The following is a 27,217-nucleotide window of genomic DNA, read 5'->3' as shown; positions in this document are numbered from 1 at the left end:
TCGATCAGTGGCGGAGCCTGATACAGAGGCATCATTGTGCTCTCCATATTGTGTTGTCCCGGCTTGTGTATACCCTGTAGATAGCCAGGACGCATCATTCATGGCAGACCCCGATCAACGGGGACTCTCCTACATCTAAGTGCAATGAAGTGTGTCATTTACCTTAACTACCAACACACCACAGGATGTGCTGGGGGCAGCTCACAACTGCTGCCACACATACTGGCACCAAGACAGTCTGCTCACAATGCCCAGGTAATACAGAACACAACAAGCAACAAAACAATAACAGCAAAAACAAGCCTCCTTCCTCCCTCGCACAAATGGGCTTTAACGCAGCACAGGCCTTCAGCTACAGCCCTGCAGACACGGGATGTCTGTGATGTGAAAAGCTGGGTAATTATTCTCCAGTTCAATATCAAGAACAGTGAGGTACGGATACAGTGAAAACTCTCTTGCAGCAGCATCACGGACAATATAAATGATATATAAATTATACACAAATATTTCAGCTTCCTTTTCTGCAAAACCAACTGAAGGTGTTACTTACTGGTCAATTGGCAAGACAAAGTCTTTATTTATCAGTCTGGTTTGCATTTCTATCCAATCATCTCTTTTTATGCTAAGCATCATCGTTATCTGTCATTCATCTGCCCAAGAGAAATGAATACAAAAAAAGTGAGATACTTGCTTTGGTTATGTCAGCCATTGTTTATACCTTCAGTTCAAATCTCTTACTAGCTCTTCCTTCAGTTCAAATCGCTTACCAGCTCTTCCTTCAGTTCAAATCTCTTACTAGCTCTTCCTTCAGTTAGTCCTGACGAAAGGTCTTGGCCTGAAATGTCGACTGTACCTCTTCCTAGAGATGCTGCCTGGCCTGCTGCGTTCACCAGTAACTTTGATGTGTGTTTCTTGACATGCTTCCTTTCTTTCAAATTTCCAGCATCTGCAGACAGACAGGACCAAAGCCCATTAATACCACACTGCCCATCCATCAAGCACCATGCCATGCTTCCCATACTCCTTCAGACGAGAAGAAGCAGGGGCAGAATTAGACCAGTCAATTCTGGCTGATTTTGTTTTTCTTTAACCCCATTCTGCCTGTTACCCTCAAACACCCCTCATCAATCAAGAACCTGCCTTGATCTCTTTCCTGCTCTCTTCTTGCACTACTTATTGAATTTAATCGTCTATGTACATTACTAGTTGTAATTTATATAATGTTTATGTATTACACTGTACTGCTGCCATAAAACAACCAATATCACAACATATGCCAATTACATCAATTTAATTTTATTTAGAGGTACAGCACAGAACTTGCCATTCCCACACAACAATCTCCACCGCCCAGCAACCCAACAACTTAATCCTGGATGAATCACAGGACAATTTACAATGACACTTAGCCTTCTAACCAGCAGATCTTTACACTGTGGGGGGAAAACCATGCACACATGGGAAGGAGCATAAAAAGTTTCTTTCAGAGAATACTGGGATTGAACTCTGAACTCTGATGCCCCGAGCTGTAATAGCATCATTCTAGCTCTATCGTGGTGTACTGATTCTAATTCTAATCCACCAATCTTTGCCTTATATAAACACATTCACTTGATCTCCATAGCACGCTGAGACAATGAATTCCACAGATTCACCACACTCTCTAAGAGTATGTCCTTTTATCCTGAGACTGTATCCTCTCCATGTTCACTCTGTCTAAGCCTTTCAGCATCCTGTAGGATTCAATGAAATCCCCCTCTATATCTGTCTGAACTCCATTGAGAACAGGCGCAGAGATATCAAACACTCCTCATACATAAGGCATTAAATTCCTGGCATCAATCTTGAGAACCTCCTCTGGACCCTCCCCAATGCTTTCCTGAGATACAGGACCTGAAATTGCTCACAATACTTCAATTGCAGTCTGACCAGTGCCTTAGAAAGCCTCTGTGTTACATCCTTGCTTTTATATTCCAGTCCTCTTAAAATGAATGCCAACATTGCATTTGCTTTCTGCACCACTGACTCAACTTGAGTCACAGTCTAGTGCTTGGTCAGCTCGGAGTTAAAAACCTGAAGGTGCAAGTCAGGAGGTCGAGGCCTGAAGGAGTCGTGAGAGCCCATCATGCGCCCAGATTACGGGTGTCAGAAGTCAGTGCGAGTCGAGGCCCAAAGGTCAAACACATGATTGGCGAGTCGAACTTCAACTTCAACCCTGTCCTAATATCCACTCGAACCAAAGAGTTCTTCTGGTAGGCTGTGAAAGAACTCTCTTATCATCTCTATTCCTTCTTTCCCAGCATCCACACATCACTAGCTCGGCGAGCACTCACTACCCACTCACACTTGAACGTATTAAGGAACCCCCCAACCAGGACATTGCTACCAGCAGTGAGGAAGTACAGGAGCCTGAAGACCCACGCTTAACATTTTAGAAACAGCTTCTTCCCCTCCAACATCAGATTTCTGAATGGACAATAAAGGCACAATTTTTAAAATCTTTTTGTACTACTGAATTATTTTAATTTTTATACGTTATATACAGGAGACTGAAGAGCCGTACTCAACATTTAAGAAACAGTTTATTCCTCGATTCCACCTAAATAGAAAATAAACTCACTATTTCTGATCACTTTTCGCACCACAATTTAATTTACAGTTTTCAAGCTCAAATCAAAGTTTAGTTACCATTCAACCATGTATGAACATAATGAAACCAAACAGCTTTCTAAGGGGCCAATGTGCAAAACAGATTACTGACAGCACACAGCACTGCACATACAGTTATGATTTCAGAAAAATATAGAGTCATGCAGCCACACAAAAAGTAATGTTCCCGAATTCCTGAGTGGGCTGGCCTGTAGACTGATGGTGGACGGGACGCTGTCCTGGTCCAGCTTGTTTCGGAGCGACAGCACTGACGAGAGGGTTCCAACCCCAACCCAGCATGGATTCCAGCACACCCACACCCTGCTCTCTCCCACACCGCCTCCCGTGTCTCCTCCCACGTGCAGCTGCAACGCGTATTACACTGTACTGCCGTGCAATACAACAAATTTCATGATATATGCCAGTGATATTAAAGTTACTTCTGATCCTGACTTCGGATCTGAGTTGCCGTCACTCTGGAGCTCTCTCACTGAATCGCTGAGATTCAGGTTCGGATTTATTTATTCAGATTCATTTATCTATCACAATTACATTGAAACATACAGTGAAATGTGCTGTTTCCATTAATACACAACTCAAACTGAGGACGTGCTGAGGGCAGAGAGCAAGTGTCACCACACATTTTAGCGCCAACATGGGATGTCCACAACGTTCAGCAGAACGACACAAGCAACAGCAACAAAAACAACCACAAAACATACTCTTCCTACCTTCACACCCACTCACCCACTCAGACACAAATACACTCACACACACACACCCCTCCAACCCTAGGACAGGCCACCTCCAGGCCTCTAGTCCTTGAGCCCAGACTCCCAAACTTGACAGGGCTTCTCTGAAAGAACACAGAACACTGTGTCCATAGCGCTTCTCGAGGGCAAGCTGGTTTGGCTGGCAGGAAGGTGTCGGAGCAGCAAGGTGCCTTTAATACACCTTTAGTCAACTGTGTGAACAAGGAGATGCATGGTTCCCCGAAACGGAGTTGAGAACAAGGCAACAATTTCAACATATATCGATCTGGTTGAGGGCAAAACCAAACCGAGCTTCTCCTGTCAGAAGCGATGGGGAGTGATGAAGTTTCCCCTTCGGACAAGGCAGAATGGGAAATGATGAGAAACAGAAATGTTTGCCCAGCGTGACAGTGGGATTTTTGAATATCAATGAGCAGAGGAGGATGTGACTGTCAGTTTAAATATAGACTTCCCCTGTAGTCTTACAGCCTCCCCAGAGTAACTAAACCCCGTAGGTTCAGGGGAAATAAGGTGGCATTGATTTTCATCAGTGAGGTCACCAATTTCTCTCCTCGCCTCTGGGCACGATGGCGGGGTGTTCAGCCATGACTGAGGCTGCAAGAGCTGATGATAATTGTGGATCAGGAGGTGTGAGTAAACTGGGCGATGATTGATCTCTGAGTGCCACCCTCCTCCAAAGGCCAAAGCGAGTTAAATGTGATTGAGCGCAGAGAAAGTATTTCTACGACAGCTTAACTTTGTCAAGTGAACATCGAAACATACAGCGAAATGTGTCGTTTATGTCAACAATTACACAGCCCAAAGATTTGGCTGGGGAAGCCCTTGCTTCTGGCACCAACATAGTGTAGCCACAACTTACTAACACTATGCCCTAAGTCCTTGCATTGTGAGAGGGAACTGGAGCACCCAGAGGAAATCCACATGGTTATGGGCTGAACATGCAAACTCCTGACAGACAGTGTTGGGGAATGAACCCCAGGCACTGGTACAGTGAAGTGTTACCCTATCTGCTATACTACCACGCTGCCCTGCAGTAGACAATGTTGGTATTGGTGTATTATTGGCACAAGATGACACAAGAGGTACTGCAGATGCTGGAAATCTAGAGCGATACACACAATGTGCTGGAGGAGCGCAGAAGGTCAGGCAGCATCTACGGATGGGAATAAACAGTCAACATTTCAGATTCAGACACGTCATCAGGACTGGAAAGTGAAGGGGGAAGAAGTCAGAATAAGAATGGCAGGTGGGAAGGGACATTCCCAGACAGAGCAGTTACTGTGCCAAGCTGTGATACACCCGGATGGACCCTGATCTGATAGATAGGCTGGACGATCTCGAAGGGCTGAATAGTCTCTTCCAAATCCTCTCATTTTATTTCCTGCTTTGTGTGGTTTAATGTTTGACGTTTGACTGTCTGATGATGTGGAAAATAGTTTGATGCCTCACTGAAAGAGACTTGAACTCACTTGACCTTTTACTTTCTGAAATCTGGGCCTTGCTTGGTTTAGCTGACACATAGGACATTCTGACTGAAGGCCTTACTAATGGCGGGGTATGCGTTAATCTCACGGCCTGAGGGAAGAAGTTGTTACCCGGTCTGGCATTCATAGTCCTCATGCTCCTGTACCTCCTTCCGGGTGTCAGTGGGTCAGTGAGATTGTGGTAAGGATCCTCAACAAAGCTTCGGGCCATTCGTACACAACCTTTCTGGTAAATGTTACAAATTTGGGGAGCGAGACATCACTGATCTTCTCGATGGTTTTTACTATCCCCTGTAGGGTTTGTGGTCCAGCATCGAAAGGCAAAGCAGACTCGATGGACTGAATGGCCTCATCCTGCATCTGCCTCTTATTGTTCTTGAGATTCTGCAGATGCTGAAAATCCTGAGCAACGCACACACATGAAATGCTGGAGGAACTGAAAGTTCAAAGTAAAATTATTATTATTACATTTTTATCACCATATACTACTCTGAGATTTATTTTCTTGTGGGCATTCACAGCAGATACAGAGAAACACAATAGGATCAATGAAAAACTACACATAAACAACGAACATACAGACAAATAACCAGTGTGAATAGAAGACAAACTGTGCAGTCACAAGAAAACACAATTAATAACAATAAATAAATAAATGTGTAATAAATAACACTGAGAACATGAGTTGTACATTCTCTGAAAGTGAGCCCACAGGTTGTGGAATCAGTTCAGTTCTGAGATCCATGAAGTTATCCACACTGATTCAGGATCCTGATGTTTGAAGGTTACTACTGTCCCTGAAGCTGTTTGTGTGGGACTTTCGGCTCCTGTGCCTCCTTCATGATGGCGGCAGCGAGATGAAAACTTGGACTCCATGTTGGGGTCCTTGATGATGGACCTTCACGTCTTGCGGCAGTGCTCCTTGTAAGATGTGCTCAATGTTGGTGAAGGCTTTTCCTGCGATGCTCTGGGCTGTGATCACTCTGGGCATTTGTGTTTCCATACCAGGTTCTGATGCAGGCAGTCAGGATACTCCCCACTGCGCATCTACAGAAGTTTGTCCAAGTTTTCAATGGCAGGTCAAATCTGCGCATACTTCAAAGAGGTAGAGCACTGTTGTGTCTTCTTTGTTTTTACAGTTTTGTGCCGCAGCCAGGACAGATCATCTGAAAAGATAATTCAAGGAATTTGAAGTTTCCGACCGTCTCCACCTCCAATCCTCTGATGAGGTCTGGCTCATGGACTTCCGGTTCTCCCTCCTGTACCCAATAATCAATCTTTGGTTTAACTGACATTGAGTGAGATGCCATTGTTGTGTCACTACTCAGCCAGATTTTCAGTCTCCCTCGTAGGTGCCAATCCATCATCACCTTTAATCCAGCCAACAACGGTGATGCTGTCAACAAACTTGCTATCATATTGCAGCTGTGTTTAGCCTTGGAGTCACAAAATAAACTGAGCTGAACAGGGAGGCTAAGAACAAAGCCTTGTCATGCACCGGTGCTGATGGTGATTGTGGAGGGGATGTTGTTGCCAATCTATAATGACTGGGGTCTGAAACTGAGGACATCAAAGATCCACTTGTACAAGGAGGTTTCAAGGCCTTGGTCTTGGAGCTTATTGATTAGTTCTGATAGGATGATAGTGTTGAAAGAAGAGCATTCTGATGTATGCACCTTCACTGTCCAAATCTTCCAGGGCTGTGAAGAGCCAATGAAATGGCATCTCCTGTGACTGTAGATAAATTGGACAGCAGTCACTCCTCAGGGAGGTGTTGGTATGGCTCATGACCAACCTCTCAAAGTGCTTCATCACAGTGGATGGAAGTTCCACTGGATGATAGCAGGTCAGGCAGCATCTGTGGAGCGTTCGATATTTTGGGCCGAGACTGAGCCAGGATTGGAAAGGAAGGAAGAAGATGCCAGAACATGGTGGGGGGGGGAGGGGAAGGAGTAGAAGGTGACAAGTGGTAGATGAGACAAAGAGAGAGGGAAGGTGTGTGGGTGGGAAGGACGGATGAAGTATGAAGCTGGGAGGAGTTAAGTGGAAGAGTATGTTCAGTTCTGGTCACCTCATTATAGGAAGGATTTGGTAATGGTAATCCAAATGGTAATTTGGATTTGGTAATTAAAGGTAAAGATGGATTGATGCAGTTTTGGTCTCCAAATTTGAGGAAGGACATTCTTGCTATTGAGGGAGTGCAGCGTAGGTTCACAAGGTTAATTCCCGGGATGACGGGACTGTCATATATCGAAAGATTGGAGCGACTGGGCTTGTATATTCTGGAATTTAGAAGGCTGAGAGGGGTTCTTATTGAAACATATAAGATTATTAAGGGCAAACAACAGGAATACTGCAGATGCTGGAAATTCAAGCAACACACATCAAGGTTGTTTGATTATTAAGGGATTGGACATGCTGCAGGCAGGAAGCGTGTTCCCACTGATGGGTGAGTCCAGGACCAGAGGCCACAGTTTAAGAATTAGGGGTAGGCCATTTAGAATGGAGTTGAGGAAAAACTTTTTCACCCAGAGAGTGGTGGATATATGGAATGCTCTGCCCCAGAAGACTGTGGAGGCCAAGTGTCTGGATGCTTTCAAGAAAGAGATGGATAGAGCTCTTAAAGATAGAGGAATCAAAGGTTATGGGGATAAGGCAGGAACTGGATACTGTTTGTGGATGATCAGCCATGATCACAGTGAATGGCGGTGCTGGCTCGAAGGGCCAAATGGCCTACTCCTGCACCTATTGTCTATTGTCTATTGGATGTGGAAGCTATGGAGAGGGTGCAGAGGAGATTTACCACGGTGTTGCCTGGATTGGAAAACAAGTCTTATGAGCCAAGGTTAGCAGAGCTGGGACTTCTCTCCTTTGGAGCGTAGAAGGATGAGAGGGGACTTGATAGAGGTCTACAAGATTATGAGAGGCATAGATAGGGTGGATAGCCAGTACCTCTTTCCCAGGGCACGAATAGCAAATACCGGAGGGCATATGTACAAAGTTAAGGGAGGGAGGTTTAGGGGAGACATCAGGGGTAAGTTTTTTACACAGAGGGTTGTGGGTGCCTGGAATGACTTGCCAGGGATGGTGATGGAGGCTAAAACAGTCGGTGTATTTAAGAGCCTCTTGGACAGGCACATGGATGAAAGAAAAATAGAGGGTTACGGGGTAGTGTGGGTTTAGTACGTTTTTTTAAGGAATATATGGGTCGGCACAACATCGATGGCCGAAGGGCCTGTACTGTGCTGTAGTATTCTAGTGTCTAGTGTCTAGTAAAGGGGTTGAAGGAAGAGTACGATAGGAGTGGACTGTGGACTATAGCAAAAAGGGAAGGAGGAGGGGAATCAGAGGAAAGTGATGGGTAGTTGAGGAGAAAGGTGGGGGGGGGGGGGTTAGAGGGGAGCTAGCCTGCCAAATTGAAAAAGAGAGAAGGGTGAACGGATGAGTAATAATCAGAATTTGTAATTGACTGTTGTAATTGCCCTGTGTCAGCGTCTCTTTCTTTCACTTTTGGAAACTGAGGGGCTTGACTTACGGAGCGTGCTTCACTGTTACCGGCATCCTGCGGTGCAAAGAACCACAGGATGCCGGTAACCCACCCCAAGAAGTAGTCATACTCGGAGACTTCCCTGCAGCGTCTTCTCTGGTCCCCATTGTTGTCGAATGGTCCATCATCGCCCCCTTGTGGTGACTGACAGTAGCTCCGAGCGTCAGACAAACTAGATTTCTGTCACCAGAGACGGTGAATGGAGCAGCAAGCTTGAGAGAAGGAACAATGGTAACTGGGTTAGCTCAGTGGAAGATACTTGTGGTACAGGGGAGATGGCCAAGAAAGTGCACCAGCAAGTCTTCCTCCACAGGAGGTCAGAGAATTTTGGCCTGAAACTTCAAGATGAAGTTTATTGGCATCTGACTGTACAGCTGTACAACCAAACAAGACTACGTTCCTCCGGACCACAGTGCACCCACAAAACATATATCACACACAGCACATAAACCAAAATATCATATCACAATGAAGTTAATAAAATATATTTCAAAATGCATGCAGTAAACCACAGGACAGGTGAACAGTGAACAGTAAACAGATTGCTGTCCCAGTGACCAGACCTCGGTGGTGACAGGGTATTCATTAGACTCACAACCTGAGGGGAGAAGCTGTTACCCAGTCTGGCTGTCCTCCTCCATTTCTATACCTATTCCTGACTGTGGTGGGTCAAAGAGATTGTAGGATGGATGGTAGGGATAGATTCATAGAGTCATAGTAAAGCAGAGCACTGAAACAGGCCACTGGGCCCATCTAGTCTGTGCCAAACAGTTAAACTGCCTACTCCCATCAACCTGTACCGGGACCATAGCCCTCCAAACCACAACCATCCATGTACCTATTCAAACTGCATTATAACATTGAAATTGAACTTGCATACACCACCTACTTGGGCAGCTCGTTCCACACTCTCATGACCCCGTCAGTGAAGAAATTTCAGAATCAGAATCAGGTTTATTATCATGGCATCTTTTGTGAAATTTGTTAACTGCACATGTTCAACTTCAACTTTTCACCTTTACCCCTTAACCTATGACCTCTAGTTGTACTCCCACCCAATGTCAGTGGAAAAAGCCTGCCTGCATTTATCCTATATATTCTCCTTATAATTTTTCTACCTCTATCAAATCTTCCCTCAATCTTAGATGTTCCAAGGAATAAAGTCTTAGCTAATTCAATCTTTCCATATAACTCAGGTTCTCTAGTCCCGGCAGCGTTCTTGTCATTTATTTTTTGTATTCTTTCAACTTGGGAACTGGACTGAAGAGACGGAGGAAGGGGTGGTTGGCTCACAAATAGAGAAAGCTTGTAGACAGGTGATAGAGAAGGGATGCGCTCAGACTGATGGTTTGAGATGTGTCTAGTTTAATGCAAGAAGCATCATGAACAAAGTAGATGAGCTCACAGCATGGATCAGTACTTGGAGCTATGATGTGGTGGCCATTACAGAGACTTGAATGGCTCAGGGGCAGGAATGGTTACTTGGAGTGCCACACTTTAGATGTTTCATAAAGGACAGGGAGGGAGGCAAAATTGGTGGGGGCATGGCACCCACCAATTGTTGATCAGAGATAGTGTCACAGTTGCAGAAAAGCAGGAAGTCATGGAGGAGCTGTCTACTGAGTCTCTGTGGGTGGAAGTTAGGAACAGGAAGGGGTCAATAACTCTACTGGGTATTTTTCATAGACCTCCCAATAATAACAGGGAAATCGAGAAGCATATAGGGAGACAGTTTCTGGAAAGGTGTAATAAAAACAGGGTCGTGGTGGTGGGAGATTTTGATTTCCCAAATATTGATTGGCATTTTCCTAGAGCAAGGGGTTTAGATGGGGTGGAGTTTGTTAGGTGTGTTCAGGAAGGTTTCTTGACACAATACGTAGATAAGGCTACAAGAGAAGCTGTACTTGACCTAGTATTAGGAAATCAACCTGGTCAGGTGTCAGGTCTCTCAGTGGGAGAGCATTTTGGAGAGAGTGATCACAATTCTATCTCCTTTATCATAGCTTTGGAGAGAGATAGGAACAGACAAGTTAGGAAAGTTTTTAATCTGAGTAAGTGGAAATATGAAACTATCAGGCAGGAACTTGGCAGCATAAATTGGGAACAGATGTTCTCAGGGAAATATACGACAGAAAAGTGGCAAATGTTCAGGGGATATTTGCTTAGGTTCTGCTTAGGTATGTTCCAATGAGACAGGGATTGGATGGCAGGGTACTGGAACCATGGTGTACAAAGACTGTTGTACATCTAGTCAAGAGGAAAATAAAAAGCTTACGAAAGGTTCAAAACTAGGAAATGATAGAGATCTAGAAAATTATAAGGCTAACAGGAAGGAGCTTAAGAATCAAATTAGGAGAGCCAGAATGGGCCATGAGAAGGCCTTGGTGAGCAGGATTAAGGAAAACCCCAATGCATTCTACAAGTATGTGAAGATCAGGAGATTATGATGTAAGAGTATAGGACCAACCATGTGTGACAGTGGAAAAGTGTGTATGGAACTAGAGGAGATAGCAGAAATACTTAATGAATACATTGCTTCAGTATTCACTACGGAAAAGGACCTTGGCAATTGTAGGGATGTCTTACTGCGGACTGAAGAGCTTGAGCATATAGACATTAAGAAAGAGGATGTTCTGAAGCTTTCGGAAAGCAACAAGTTGGATAAGTCACCGGGTCTGAACAAGAAATACCACAGGCTACTGTGGGAAGCGAGGGAGGAGATTGATGAGCCTCTGGCGATGATCTTTGCATCATCAATAGGGACGGGACAGGTTCTAGAGGATTAGAGGGTTGCGGATGTTGTTCCCTTATTCAAGAAAGGGAGTAGAGACAGCTCAGGAAATTATAGACCAGTGAGTCTTACTTCAGTGGTTGGTAAGTTGAAGGAGAAGATCGTGAGAGGCAGGATTTATGAACATTTGGAGAGGCATAATATGATTAGGAGTAGTCGGCATGGTTTTCTCAAAGGCAGGTCGTGTCTTATGAGCCTGACTGAATTTTTTTGAGTATGTGACTAAACACATTGATGAGGATAGAGTAGTAGATGTAGTGCATATGGATTTCAGCAAGGCATTTGATAAGGTACCCCATGCAAGGCTTATTAACCAAGTAAGGAGACATGAGATCTAAGGGGACCTTGCTTTGTGGATCCAGAATTAGCCTGCCCACAGAAGGCAAAAGGTGGTTGTAGATGGGTTATATTCTGCATGGAAGTCAGTGACAAGTGGTGTGCCTCAGGGATCTATTCTCAGACCTCCTTTCTTCATTATTTCCCTACGTACCATTTCTATAATTGAAAAGTCCTGACTTTCAGTGATTTCCGCACCTGACAGAGTTTGGTGTAGATGGTATGTTGAGTACAGGTACAAGGTGTAAGATGGATTCCAAGTGTGATCAAGAACAGTATCTTGGGATGCTGTGTCAATGTCAAATGGTGTTGTGAAGATGGGAGCTTGTTAGAAGCTATATGGCACTTAATAGATATGCAGTTCTTAGGCCTGCCCACCTGTCCCACAGGGTGGCGCAGTTGATATGTGGGGCCATGTGTATGCCACCCCAGTGCCCTGAATGAACACCTTGACCATGCTGGTTGTTAAGAGGACTATTACAAAGGTAGGTGCTTTAAATGATAGCTGTTCTCAGCAATGTACGGCCAAACTGTCTCAGGTACTAAGTTTGATGGCCTTGGATTACCTGCTCACAAAGGAAGGTGACATTTGCACTGTTATTGGTCAAGAATGCTGCACCTACATTTGTCGGGTCGGGTAACATCACTCACCTGGTTGGTGATATCTCAGCGTCAGTGTGTGGGGTTAAGTGAGGGATCAGCTCAGCAGCCACAACACTCCAGGGTAGGGCTGGTGGCCTTTTGGGGCACAGGGAGGCTGGTGGACTGCTGTGGTACACTGGGAGGTGACTATTGGGTTTACAGTACTGGGTATTGTACTCTTGTGATTTATGTATAACATGTTCATGAGGGTCATACCAGTCTGAGTGTTGGATTGTCACGTTCGCAACTTTCGAGGGGTGGAGCGTCCTGTGGGGGCGTGTCTCACTCTGATTGTCGAATGCCATTTCCATTGTGATTGGTTAGTTTAGAAGGTGCAGCTGCTTTTCCCATTGGATAGAAGTCTGGTGTCCAGTTTCTGATATCCTGAGTATATAAAGTAGCAGGTGGAAGGGACTTGCTCTTTTCATCCTTTGTTTAGGACATGCCCATTGGGAAGGTATGTTCTGCGCGCACTTTTAGCCATGTTTATTGAATATTCAGCTTTGAATTGTCTGTAACTTGGAGAACAGGAATGTTTGGTCGAATTTTTACTGTTTGTAAATAAATGATTAATATACCAATTTAAAGTCAGTGCATTTCCTGTCTCACTTACCGGACCTGCAATCCTGGTTGCATATTATACCCACTGACTCTCACAGCTGTCTTGACGATACCTCTACCCACCCTGTCACTTGTCAAAATGCCATTCTCCTTTCTCAGTTCCTCCGTCTCCACCGCATCTGTTCTCAGGATGATGCTTTTCATTCCAGAACAAGTGAGATGTCCACCTTCTTCAAAGAGAGGAGCTCCCCTTCCTCCACCATCAATGCTGCCCTCGCCTTCATTGTTTCCATTTCATGCACATCTGCCCTCACCCCATCCTCCTGCCATCATACCAAGAATAGGGTTCCTCTTGTCCTCACCAACCACCTCCCAAGCCTTCGCATGCGACACACAATTCTCTGTAGCTTCTGCCATCTCCAAAGGGATCCCACCACCAGGAATATGTTTCTCTCTCCCCAACTTTCCACTTTCCGCAGAGATTGCTCCCTACGTGACTCTAATGTCCACTCATCCCTCACCACTGATCTCCCTCTTGGCACTTATCCTTGCAAGCAGAACAAGTGTCACACCTCCTCCCTCACTATTATTCAGGGCCCCAAACAGTCCTTCCAGGTGATGCAACACTTCACCTGTGAGTTTGTTGGGGTCATATACAGTATTCAGTGCTCCCAGTGCAGCCTCCTGTAAGTCAGTGAGACCCGACATAGATTGAAAGACGGCTCTGTAGAGAACTGTCATTCCATCTGCCATGAAGAGCAGCAATTCCCAGCAGCCACCTATTTCAATGTTACTTCCCATTCACATTCCGACATGTCAGTCCATGACCTCCTCTACTGCCATGAAGAGGCCACACTCAGGTTGGAGGAGCAACATCTTATATTTCATCTGCGTAGCCTCCAACCTGATGGCCTCAACATCAATTTCTTGAACTTCTGGTAATGCCTCTCTCCTCCTCTGCTTCACCCATTCTTATTTCCCCCTCCTACCTCTGTTTTTACCTCCCCATCACCTCCCTCTGGTGTTCCTCCCCTTTCATTTTCTTCCATGGTGTTCTGACCTCTCCTAGCAGATTCCCCTTTCTCCAGTCCTTTATCACTTCCACCAATCAACTTCCCAGCTCTTTACTTCACTCTCTCCTCCCTCCTGATTTCACTTACCACCTGCCACCTTGTATTTCTTTGTCCCCTGCCCCCAGCTTCTCAAGTCCTACACCCTTGCTATTCAATGCTAATGAAGGGTTTTGGCCCAAAATGCCGAATGTTTAATTCTCATCCATGGATGCCGCCTGACCTGCTGAGCTCCTCCAGCACATTGTGTGTAGTGCAAAGAAATGGCTGGCGAGCCCTGGGATTGGAGGTCTGCAAGAGAACAGAGGTCGAGGCCCCAAGGTCCATGTCCGGTGATCAGCAAGTGTTGAGTTGGATACCTAGAAAATCTGTGAAATCCAGAGTTCGAAGCCAGAGCTCGAAGTTCAAGGCTGGAAGTCGAGGCCCAAAGGTCAAAGACTGAACCCAGGTAGCCTAGAGACTGAGGCTTGATGTCTGCGATTCTGTGAGTCCAGGGCCAAGTTCTGGGGCCAGAGGCTTGTCCAGGGGTTGTAGGTCAGTCTGTGTGTGAGTGAGTAGGATGTGTCTCATTTCGACTTTCCTTTGGGCAGTTGATGGGCAGTAAACGTTGGCCCTGCTACCAATGGCCACATTCCATAAGCAATAAATTCTTCTCCCTGTTGCAGCATTTTGTTTCTTCTCTTCCTCTATCCTATTGATCAACGAGCCCCCATCACCCTATCTCTTTCCCCTACTCCCCCACCCTCTCCAACTTCCCACACCCCACACACTCCTCCCCACCTCCCTCCCTTTATTCCACGCTCCACTAAAGTGCTTATGTCTCAGCAAGATCTAGAAAAATTCGTCCATACATTTACTTTTAGTGGGCTTGACTACTGTAATAGCATTTTCACACATCCCTGTAAAAAATCACCCAGCTAGCTGCAGCTTATTCAGAACGCAGCTGCTACAGTCCTCACTAAAACCAAGAAAGCAGAACATATCACTCCAGTTCTCAGGTCGCTGCACTGGCTTCCTGTCCATCGGAGGACTGACGTTAAAATGTCACTGCTGGTTTATAAAGCACTGAATGGTCTTGGGCCCAAATACATTACTGATCTCCCGCTGCATTATGAAATTTCCTGGGCTCTCAGGTCGTCTGGAGTAGGTCAGCTTATCATCCCCTGAGTCAAAACTAAACATGGTGAAGAAGCTTTTAGTTACGATGCTCACATATCTGGAATAAACTTCTGAGGATCTGAAGTCTGCCCCAACTTTAAGCTCTTTTAAATCGAAGCTTAAAATTTTTCTTTTCTTTGTAGCTTAGAATCTCCTGCACTGTAAGTTCAATTTATCATATCAATTTTTGTGTGATTTTATTGTTATATATTGTCTGAAATTTGATGTTTGAATTTTATATCTTGTTCTATGTAAAGCACTTTGAATTGCCTCATGCCTGAAAAGTGCTCTATACAAATAAACTTGCTTTTTTGCTCCACTTCCCTCTCCTTCCAGATGCCATCATCGTTGTCACTGCCACCTCTCAGATCCCAGCTTCTGACACATTTCCACACTCCACCCCTCCCTCATCTGGGTCTGCTGACAGCTCTTACTCCACTCTTCCTTCCACCTTCCTATGCTGCCTCTCTGCAGTCTTTCTTTCAGTCCAGATGAAGGATCTCCAACCTAAACGTCAACTGTCCATTTCCCTATATAGATGTTAACTGACTCGCTGGGAGACCCCGGCGCTTTGTGTGTTACCACCACTACATGTCCCATGTTACCAAGATTCACCCTGACCTCCCTTTTCCAGTCAGCACCACCACCACCGCTTGTCCCAGTTACCCCACACTATTTCAGGTGGTCTTTAGGACCCGGGGGAGCAGGGAACTCAGAACCCGCTGCCCGCGACTGTTGCTGAATCCGCAGTGTTTCTGTTCCGCTGACCGATGCCGTTAACACATAAAAATTAATGGATCGATAATTCTCATATCGTCTTTATTTCACTCTCCGCATATTTATATTGACACTGACTTTCTCCTGACACTGGTCCCGGGACCCGACCCGTTTACGAACCCGGAGTGGAACCGGAGCAGATTCTTAGCCACTGGCTCTTATCCCAAATCCATAACAAAGGATAAAGTTTCCCTGTGAATTTATTCCCAGTGAAGGTGCGGAGATGGGACTTGGTCTCCGCATTGTAAAATGAAACTGTCCCGGACTCGTAACTGAGATAAATTCCCACCCTCCCAGGGATGGGACCGGCAGGGAGACGGGACTCAGGGGAGAAGCGAAGCTTGGTCACGTTCGTATTGAACACGTCATCATCCCGCCCGATTATCCAGATTCCGGTCTCTGGAGTAGTTCCGACCGCTCTTTTCCTGTCCACAGAGTCTGCGGCGACTCCCAGACCCCAGCCCCAATTCCCCGCCACCTCCACCTCCCAGTAATGCCTCCCCGATGTGAATCCCTCCGATCCCAGCACACAAAGCCCGACTGTGAACCTCTTCCTGGTGTCACGGAGATTCCTCCATTTCCCAGTGTATCTCACACTCTTCCGATCCTCAGACACCTCGAGCCACGGATGCGTCGTTTCCACATCCAGGGTGACAGAGACTGGGGGGAAGAAGAAGAGAATTAGAGAGTCCCCGGGGAACGCGGAGAGACTCGGACAGCGCGGCCCGGGGCTGGGGGAGCGGCCGCTGGCCTCAGGCGCAGTCAGACCCCGACAGGAACCCTTCCCGGGTTTTTACCAGCTACTGCGGTTGGACAATCAGTATCTTCCCGAGGTTTTCCCTCGGGGATGGAGAACGGAGTTTTCCCAATCAACACACACAAAATGCTGAAAGAACTCAGTGGGTCAAGTAGCATATGTGGAGGGAGATGGACAGTAGATGTTTCAAGTCGAGAGCTTTCCTCAAGAATGGAAAGAGAGACGGGAGATAGCCAGTGGAAACGGGTGTGTGGAAGGGGCGGAGTATCAACTGGACCCAGATGAGAATGGGGTGAGTGAATATTGGAGGCATTTAAAAAGGAGGTCAGGGAGGCTTTTCTGCCAAATTCATTCGTGCTGACCAAGTAGCTTTAATGCGCTAGTCCCATTTGCCTGTATTTGTCCGTTATTCCTTTTAGCCTTTCCTATCCGCTAACCTGTCCAGATGTCGTTTAAATCATGGTAAATGCATCCTCCTGTACAACTTCTTTCGGCAGCCTCCTGAGCTACAGGGAAAAAGTCCCAGCCTATCCAGTCTCTCCTTATAACCCAAACCCTCCAGTCCTGGTAACATCCTTGCAAATCTGTTTTATACCCTCTCAGTTTAATGACATTCTTCCTGTAGAAAGATCACCAGAACTGTACAGAGTGATCAAAATCATAAAGACGAGAAATTCTGCAGATGCTGGAATTCCAAAGCAACATAGACAAAACCTTGGCCCAAATCATCCACTGTTAATCCATATCCATAGTTGCTGCCTGACCTGCTGATTTCCTCCAGCAGTTTGTGTGTGTTACTCTGCTCCAAATGTGGCCTTCCCAGTGTCTTGTACACTCATAACGTGACGTCCCAGCTCCTGTACTCAGTATTCTGACTGATGAATGCAATCACTTCCTGGTCTCTCTGTTCCACAACACTCCCCAGGGCCCCACTGATTCCTGTGTAATCCTGCTCTGGTTTGCCTTCCAAAATGCAACACCCTCATGTCTGAATTAAAATCAATTTCCATCCAATGGCCCAGAGACCCAATTAATCAAGATCTCATTTTAATCTTGGATAAACAATGAGCAACAGGGTCATGTAGCAGATAACAATAATGTAATAGCAACTACACTCACTTCTCTTTCTTCACACACTACAATATCTGGCACACTGCTTGTATCTTCCACAGTGAAGACTGATGCAAAATACTCATTTAGTTCATCAACCATCTCCTTGTCCCATGTTATTATTTCTCCTGCCTCATTTTCTAGCGGTCCTATATCCACTCTCATCTCTCTTTTATTTTTTTACATACTTGAAAAAGCTTTTACTATCCACTTTGATATTATTTGCTAGCTTGCTTTCATATTTCTAATGATTTTTTTAGTTGCTCTCTGTACATTTTTAAAAACTTCCAAATCCTCTATTTTCCCACTAATTTTTGCTTTGTTGTATGCCTTCACTTTTGTTTTTTATATTAGCTTTGACTTCCCTTGTCAGCCAAGGTTGTACTATTTTGCCATTTGAGTATTTCTTCATTTCTGGAATACGTATGTCCTGCAGCTTCCTCATTCCTCCCAGAAACACACACAATTGCTGCTCTGCTGACATCCCTGCCAGCAGGTCTTACCAATTTATTTTGGCCAACTCCTCTCTCATAAAACTGTAATTTTCCTTACTCACTGAAATACTGCTATGTCAGATCTTACTTACTCCCTATCAAATTTCATGTTGAACTCAATCATATTGTGATCACCGGTTCTGAAGGGTTCTTTTACCTTTAGCTCCCTAATCACCTCCAGTTCACTTCATAACACCCAGTCAAGAATAACTGATCCCCTAGCAGGCTCAATGACAAACTGTTCTAAAGAGCCATCTCTTGGGCATTCAAGCAACACACATCAAAGTTGCTGGTGAACACAGCAGGCCAGGCAGTATCTCTAGGAAGAGGTGCAGTCGACGTTTCAGGCCGAGACCCTTCGTCAGGACTAACTGACGAAGGACTAACCAGTTAGTCCTGACGAAGGGTCTCGGCCTGAAACGTCGACTGCACCTCTTCCTAGAGATGCTGCCTGGCCTGCTGCGTTCACCAGCAACTTTGATGTGTGTTGCTTGAATTTCCAGCATCTCCAGAATTCCTGTTGTCTTGGGCATTCAGCTCACTCTCTTGAGATCCATTAGCTGCTGCAACTTATTTTCTGTTACTTATCTATTTAATACTGTTTTTCTATCACTGTCTTCTTTTTATCTACCGCTTTATTTAATTGCCTGAGAGGAAGTCAAACAGAGTTTCATTGTACCTATGTATAATGACAATAAAGATCATTCAATTCAATTCAATTATTTTCCCAATCGATCTGCATGTTAAAATCTCCCATGACTACAATAACATTGCCCTTTTGACATGCTTTTTCTACTTCCTGTAGTAATCTGTGGTCCACATCCCAGCCACTGTTGCGAGGCCTGTATATCACTGCCATCAGAGTCCTTTTACCCTTGCAGCTTCTTAACTCAACCCACAAGGATCTTCCAGTCCTAGGTCACATCTCTTTCTACTGATTTGATGCCATTCTTTACCAGTAAAGCCACACCACCCCCTCTACCTACCTTCCTATCCCTCCGATATAACATGTAACTTTGGGCATTCGGCTCCCAACTACAACCATCCTTCAGCCACGATTCAGTGATGGCCACAACATCACACCTGGCAATCTGTAATAGTGCAACAAGATCATCCACCTTATTTCTTATACTCCTTGTGTACTGTATTTTCTACCCTTTTAGATTTTGCATCCCTAATATGCTGATACTCACCCTGATGGCTGTGACTAAGTCCCATCACCTGCCTGCCCTTCCTGATAGTCTGACTGCCCGCTATCTTTACTTTTTTACCATCCGTCCTATCCTGAGTCCCTTCATTCTGGTTCCCAACATCCTGCCAAATTAGTTTAAACCCTCCCCAACAGCTCTAACAAACCTGCTGCAAGAATATTGGTGCCCCTCGGGTTCAGGTGCAACTTGTCACTTTTGAACAGGTCATACCTCCCACAGAAGAGATCCGAATGATCCAAGAACCTGAAGCCCTGCCCCCTCCACCAGCTTCTCAGCCACGCATTTAACTGCGATGTTTCTACCCTCACTGATGTGTGACACAGGCAGCAATCCAGAAATTATTGCCCTGGAGGTCGTACTTTACAGCTTTCTACCCAATGTCACAATTGGAATGGGAAACTTCAATATGCAAGGGGACTGGGAAAATTAGTGAGGGAATTTGTAGAATGCCTACAGGATGGCATTATCCAGCAGCTTGCGTTTGAGCCTACTCGGGGAAAGGTTATCTTAGATTGGGTGTTGTGTAATAACCCAGATCTTATAATGGGGCTTAATGTAAAGGAACCCTAAGCAGGCAGTGATCATAGTATGATTGAATTCATACTGCATTTTGAGAGGGAGAAGCACATGTCATGTTTATCAGTATCACAATGGAATAAAGGGAATTAGAGAGGCCTAGTAGAGGAGCTTTCCCAGGAGGATTGGAGGGGGATGATGGCAGAGCTGAGATGGCTGAAGTTTCTGGGAATTGTTTACAAGGTGCAGGATAGAAGCCCACAGAAGAGGACATTCTCAAATGGCCAGCACAGGCAGCCATGGCTAACAAGGGAAGGTTAAGCACTACACAGCAGCCAAGGAAAGGGCATATAAAGTAGCAGAAGTGAGCTGGAGGTTGGATGATTAGGAAGCTTTTAAAATCAAATAAAAGGCAACTAAAGTGCTTTAAGAAGGGAAAAGATGAAATACGAGGGCAAACTAGCTAAAAATATAAACCAGGATACTGAAAGTATTTTCAGTTATATAAAGAGTAAAAGGGTGGTGAGAGTTGATATTGGACCACTGGAAAATGATGCTGGTGAGGTCTTAATGGAGAACAAAGAAATGGCAGATGAACTTAATGGGCGCTTTGCATCTGTGGAAGACACTAGCCATGTGCCAGATGTCCATGAGTGTCAGATGCAGGAGTGAGTGCCATTGCTATTACCAAGGAATAAGTGTGAGGCAAACTCAAAGGTCTTAAGGTGGATAAGTCATCTGGACCATGTAGACTACATCCCAGAGTCCTGAGAGAGGTTACTGAAGAGATAATGGATGCATTGGTCATGATCGTTCAAGAATCACTTGATCCTCACATGGTTCCAGAGGACTGGAACATTGCATATGTCACTCCACTCTTTACGAAGGGCAGAAGTTCAAAGAAAGGAAATTATAGGCCAGTTAACCTAACCTCAGTGCTTGGGAAAGTGTTGGAGCCTATTATTAACAATGAGGTTTCGGGATACTTGGAGATTAATGATAAAGTATGTCAAAATCAGCATGATTTCAATAAAGGGAAATTTGCCTGACAATCTGTTAGAGTTCTTTGAGGAAGTAACAAGCAGGGTGAACAAAGTTGAGACAGTAGATGTTATTTACTTTGATTTTCAGAAGGCATTTGATAAGGTGCCACACATGAGGCTGCTTAACATGATGAAATCCTCTGGCATTACTGGAAAGATATTGGCAAGGATAGAGGAATGGCTGACAGGCAGGAGCAGCAACTGGGAATAAAAGGGGCCTTTTCTGGCTGGCTGCCAAAGACTAGAGGTGTTCAGTATTGGGTTAGCTACTTTTCACATTGTTTATCAATGGTTTGAATAATAGAATTGATGGCTTTGTGGCAAAGTTTGTGGATGTTATGAAGATAGGTGGAGGGGCCATGTGGTGTTGAGGAAGCAATCTGATTGCAGCAGGACTCGGAAGAATGGGAAAAGTAGTGGCAGATGGAATACAGTGTACGGAAATGTATGATAATGTATTTTGGAACAAGAGTGTGGACTATTAACTAAATAAACTTGGAATATTGTCAACAGTTTTGGCCCCATATCTCAGAAAGGATGCGTTGTCCTTGGACAGAGTCCAGAGGAGGTTCACAAGGATGATTCTGGGAATGAAAGGGTTAACATATGAGGACAATTTGGCAGATTTGGGCCTGTGCTCACTGAAATTCAAAAGAATGCAGTGGGATCTCATTGAAACCTTCCGCATGTTGAAAGAATTAGAAAGGGTGCATGTGGAGAGAATGTTTGCTCTGGTGGGGGTATCCAGACATAAAGGGCACAGCTTGAAAATCGAGGGGTGATCTTTTAAAATGGACACAGGGAGGAATTTTTAGCCAAAGAGTGGTGAATCTGTGAAATGCTCTGTCAGTGATTGTGGTGGAGGCCAAGTCTGTGGGTATACTTAAGGAGGAAGTGATACTTTCCTGATCAGTCAGGTATCAAAGGATATGGAAAGAAGGCAGGTGTATGGAGTTGAGTGGGATCTGGGATCAAACATAATGGAAAGGCAGGGCAGAGTTGGTGGGCTGAATGGCTTATGGTCCAAATGGGACTTCCTCAAAAAGACATCTTATTTTGGAAGGACAAGCTGGACCCAGATTTCAACATCTGCCAAACTCCTTCCCAGATCCTCCTCCTGAGGAATCTCACCCTGGATCCGGTCTCTGAACTGCTGAAGTAAGGTCAGATCAGAGGGCAGTTCAGTACACAAAACAGACCGGATCATACCTAACCGGAGATTTGTGTCTGTGTCCCACCCTGATGATTCGTCTGGGTATTTGTAACTGTGGCTTTGAGTGTGTGTGTGTGTGTGTGTGTGTGTGTGTGTGTGTGTGTGTGTGTGTGTGTGTATGTGTGTGTGTGTGTGTGTATGTGTGTGTGTGTGTCTCTCTCTCTATGTGTGCACGCGCACATGTTAATGGGGGGAATATCAGCTGGTATGTGTACATACTGAATGTGATTGTGCGCATTGAAGATTTGATGTTACAGTCTGTTTTCACATGTCCATTGTGTATTGACAATGTGTGTGAGTTGCTCTAATAAAACATGTTCACTGTGTCTGAGAGAATATTTTCCAGTTGCTGGGGGAACTAGCAATGTGCAATGCTGAGGCTCTGACTACAATCTGCCCATTCTTCTTGTGAATGTGTGTGAGGGGGCTTTGCATGGCTGGTAACACTGTGCCTGCTTCTCCCGAGGTGAATTAATTGACCGAGGTCAATGCTGTTGGTGTGTCCGGGCTCGGTCTTGCAATGCTTCAATGTGCTGATTTCATAATGGTGAGGCTCACCAGCCAGCAGGGGGCAGACCTGCGTCAACTAGTCCGCAGTCACGAACCGGTCAGACCGGCTGAGCAACGCACAAAGGATTTCCAACCTTTCCTGTCACCACAGTGATACCAGCGTTTATCCCCTTCAATGCAATTAACTCCAGAGCTGCTGCTAGGATTCAAAGTCATGCATTGGCCTATTTGTCCAGGGCAAATGCGATCAGTATGCTGTGGCTCACCAAACAGTACGTGTTTTCGCTGTATTTTCAAGATTCAAGATCACAAGACAAAGGAGCAGAAGTAGGCCATTCGGACCATCGAGTCTGCTCCGCTACTCCACCATGAGGTAAACTATACGGTACTCCCATCTAGTTCCAATTTCAGGTATGTTGTCATGCCAACTGGCTTCAAACTCCTAATAAAGTACAGCCGCTGTCTTGCCTTCCTTATGACTACATCATTATGCTGGGACCAAGTTAGATCCTCAGAGATCTTGACGCCCAGGAACTTAAAGGTTCTCACTCTCTCTACTTCTACCAGTGTTGGTGAGTTCAGAGATTTGACATCTCCAGCTGATGCCTCCCAGCTGGTGATGTTGCTGTCGGAATAAACTTCAGCCCCTTCAGCCTCTTATTACAGCCAAATTTTGTGTCTAATTATAACATAATTGTGCCTCTTAAAGAAGGACAAATAAATCTGCATGATTTACCTCGCTTAATGCCATCAAACTTGTCCCCAAATGCTGTGTTGAACAAATAAGGGTGATAGAATTTTTCAACCAGTAGGGCACCATCTGTCACTGACATTGTCTGGGTATCATCACTGATCCTGTAAATATTATACAGCTGGTTATAAACTGAGCATAGTGATATTTTGAACTATTTTACAAATCCATACAGAGTTTCAGTCAAGACCATCTCTTACCTCCTCTTCCGACGAGCTTCATCCTGAAATAAATAAAACACGGATCTCAATTGACTGAAACTGACCATCGGCTGCTTGACAGCAGGAACCTGAGACAAGTTATTACAAGCTGCTGAAAATTCCCACATAACACTCTTCCACGAACACACACTGGGAAAGAGGGACACAGAGCCATGGGAGAAAGTACAAGGAATGTTATGAAAATTATGCCATAACTGAGAGATGGAACTTACAGCACAGACTAGACAGGTTATGTATTTTTATCTGGATAGGATGTCAGGGAGGATTATATGGAGGAATTTAAGATACCGAAGGGATTTGATGGGGTGGGAGTGGAGAAAATATTTCTCCTTGTGTGTGACCAAGAGCCAAAGATAAAACATCAGTTGGTCATTAGTAAATGCTACAAGAAATGTGGTGAAGAGAACGTGGACTCACTGCCACAGGAGTGGTTGAAGTGGAACAGCAGAGACTGAATGTAATGGGGAAGCTGGATAAACACAAGGGACCATGGAGTTGGGGTCACTGTTACTGGGTGTGGTGAGCAGGTGGGAGGAGGCTTGTGAAGCAGGGAAACTGATAGGAGAGAATGGACTGAAAAACCTGTCTCTGATGAACAGTCGGATATAATCTGATGAAGAATATATTTGACAAAGAAAACAGTCGGTGCCAAATTCTCTAAAACAATGAACCTGATACAAACCGATATTGATGGTAAATTTGATGTGTGGGCCACATTCTGCAATTCAACCTCAGTTCCCACTGATTGGCAGACAGACCCTCACACCCACCACACTAGACACACTCACAGCCTGTGACTGTAACTGGGTGTTACTCTGAGTATCAGGGGATATTATACATGGGAATCACAGAAACGATCACCAGCTCAGTGCTCTGATCAGAGTAACTCATTCCCAAGAAGGTTGCAGACTGTCCTGTGATGTACAGATGTTGTGAGAGGCCGGTTTTGGAAAATGACAATCCTGAACAGTCAAAACATCTGTCTGGTTTAAATCAGTTTTACAACTACAGTATTTGCAAATACCAATTGATTTAAAAGACAACATTTTGTGGCTGTGTACCTTTACAGAGCCAAACTGAAATCTCTCACCATGAGAAATATCACACTGTCTTTCTGATCCACCCATTCCTGTAACTTTGAGATTTCCTCCCGAACAGAATGCAGATGTTCTTGAATCTCTCGCAGATTTTTCTCCATTAGATTTAGAATCCTCTCCTCTTCTTCCCTGAGATCTTTGAGTGTGCACTGCTCTCTCTCAGTAAGAATCTGGTGCAGTTCAGCAAAATGGGATGTGATCTGGGACTGAAGGCTGTGTGACTGTCCCTGTCAAATCAAAGGAAAGGCTAGTTAGTATTTGAGGCTATTGTATTTCTTTCTGACATGGAAGGGCCTATTCAGCCGATTACACTTGAACCTGCTTTCAGATCCTCTGTGGACCTCAACGATGAGGCTTTCATGCCCCAAGTGACTCAAAATGCGATGTTGGCTGGAGTCTGGGCTTTGTGCTTTGGTTCTTGCTAGGGTCACCCATGCCAAACAGGTCAAAGGGTAGAGGCCAGACAAAGAGTCCTCCAGGTTGGGGGTTCAGTTCAGGACCAACAATCCTGCTTGATAAAACTAATTTTCTAAAAAGAAATCATTCTACACTTGAGAGCGACAGGATTCCAAAGTCTCTGCAGCAGGGACTCGCATGATCGACAGTAGTGAAAACTGAGAAGAAAACATTGACATGATGAGTGAAGCCCTGGACACTGACAGAGATGGAGGACCTTCATTGCTGCCCTAAACGCCAGTGGCGTAACAGACAGTAAGTAAGTGGTTCTCAGATCTTCGATCACATTCCAACACATTTCCCTGAAACGGATTTTTCCTCACTGACCCATTAACCCCCCACCCCCCACCGATTCACATACAACCCACATTCACTGGGTTAATTACGGTAGGGAATTAAACATTGAATCAGGATTCCTCAGCAATGTCGCCCACCGTGGTCACAGGGAGAACATGCAAACTCCACGCAGACAGCATAGAGAACTCAGGTCACTGGAGCTGCGATACTTTGCTATTCTGCACTCAAGAGAGCAAAACTACACAACAAGATTGTAAATTCTGCTCAGTTAGCCTCACCCGAACTCCAGAAATCTTCTCTTTCTGTTCCTGCTCCACTTTCTCGAAGTCCGATTTCCTTTTTGTGAGAGAGTCTAAGGAAGATTTAACTCGATCCTGGGAATGAAAGAGTGAATTGATTAGACAATAAAAAAGATGACACAACATAAACAGACGACCGAAAGCGGGTTATTTTACCCTGTAAACTTCAACGGCTTCGTTAATCGGCAAGAAATCATGAGACTTGTGTTCCCGCGAATCTCTACAGATCAGGCAGATCAGTGTCTTGTCCGTCTCACAGAACAGCTTCAGTTCTTCCTCATGTTTCTCGCAGTGAAGTTTATTTTCCTTCTCTTTCGGATTCAGGTTTAGTTTTCGAGCTTTCTCAGACAGATTTGCTAAGGCCCGATTTACTCTCAGGATGCGGTCCGCAAACACCTCTCTACATTCCGGGCAGGAGTTTCCCCCCTTCCTTTCCCAACACCGAGTGATACAGGAGCGGCAGAAGTTGTGTCCACACTCCAGTATAACCGGGTCGGTGAAGAAATCCAGGCAGATGGGACAAATTGCCTCCTCGGTTAAACTCTCGACCTGTCCTTTCGAAGCCATGTTAACTCTCGGGACTTCCTGGTTCAGATTTCTTCCACAGACGTGTAGCTTCTGAACCCTTGAAGTACCGCGATTGTCCACTAGGCGCGCTGCAGACTCAGAGAATGAACGTCTTGTTCCTGCAAGTGCTCAGTGGGACAGAACCACGGCAATTTCCACATTGGGGTGGGATCAGAAATATATTAAACATGTCTGAATATAAATGAAACCCGAGAGAAAAGCCTGGTTCGGTGTAAGACAGGAGTGAGGAGGACAAGTCCTGAAAAACTAAACAGGCAGTTGATGTTCCAGATCAAGGATCTCGACCCGCTGTCCATTCCCTTCTACAGATGCTGTCTGGCACGCTGAGTCTCTCCGGTATCACAGATATTTACTTACTTACTTACTTCTTTGTTTGTTTATTTATTTATCTATTTTGATCGAGAAATAAAGGGATTCAAACTAGAATGTAATTGCATGAAATTAGGGACGTGGAAAGAACATTGCGTTGCGAAGGGAGGGATGCAGTGGCTGCAGGACAAAGCACAGGACTGGACATTATCCATCAGGGTGAAAAAAATCAGTTTTTGGTGAAGTCCTCATTTCTCCGCCCTTCCTGTGAAAAAGCTTTCTGACTTTTCCCCCATGTCCGTCTCGGCTCCATCGGAAGGCCATGTCTCCCTTATACTGGACACTGGCGACAAGTTAAATTATTTTATCAAAATGCACTTTATTCAAAATAAAATATTCACAAGAATACTCTAAACCGTTCCAGATCCCTGCATACATAGTTACTGTGTTGCGTAGTTTTCTATTACATTCGTTAAAAATAATCGGGCTGTTGTATCTCACGTGGCTCCCTGGGGTGCTCACTCCTGCAGTAATTAAGGTGCTTCCTCACCCAACCA

The 27,217-nt window shown here is 45.0% G+C and overlaps 1 protein-coding gene across 1 annotated transcript in view; it reads right to left on the bottom strand.

Moving 5' to 3' along the window:
* Positions 1 to 26,336, bottom strand: part of LOC140198466 (uncharacterized) — a 119,750-nt gene extending 93,414 nt beyond the window's left edge. The window contains exons 1-8 of the mRNA XM_072259550.1: positions 25,920 to 26,336; positions 25,743 to 25,838; positions 24,705 to 24,938; positions 23,594 to 23,616; positions 23,379 to 23,497; positions 15,909 to 16,448; positions 14,077 to 14,144; positions 8,462 to 8,633 (exon numbers count right to left, since the gene is read on the bottom strand). Of these exons, the coding sequence (XP_072115651.1) occupies positions 8,462 to 8,633; positions 14,077 to 14,144; positions 15,909 to 16,448; positions 23,379 to 23,497; positions 23,594 to 23,616; positions 24,705 to 24,938; positions 25,743 to 25,838; positions 25,920 to 26,330 (1,663 nt within the window). The 5' untranslated portion in view covers positions 26,331 to 26,336. The remainder of the gene's footprint in view (positions 1 to 8,461; positions 8,634 to 14,076; positions 14,145 to 15,908; positions 16,449 to 23,378; positions 23,498 to 23,593; positions 23,617 to 24,704; positions 24,939 to 25,742; positions 25,839 to 25,919) is intronic.
* Positions 26,337 to 27,217: the final 881 nt, after the last annotated feature.

The sequence above is a fragment of the Mobula birostris genome, chromosome 5 (genome assembly GCF_030028105.1).
Source record: "Mobula birostris isolate sMobBir1 chromosome 5, sMobBir1.hap1, whole genome shotgun sequence".
Lineage (NCBI taxonomy): Eukaryota > Metazoa > Chordata > Chondrichthyes > Myliobatiformes > Myliobatidae > Mobula > Mobula birostris.
This window is presented reverse-complemented; position numbering and strand designations above follow the sequence as displayed.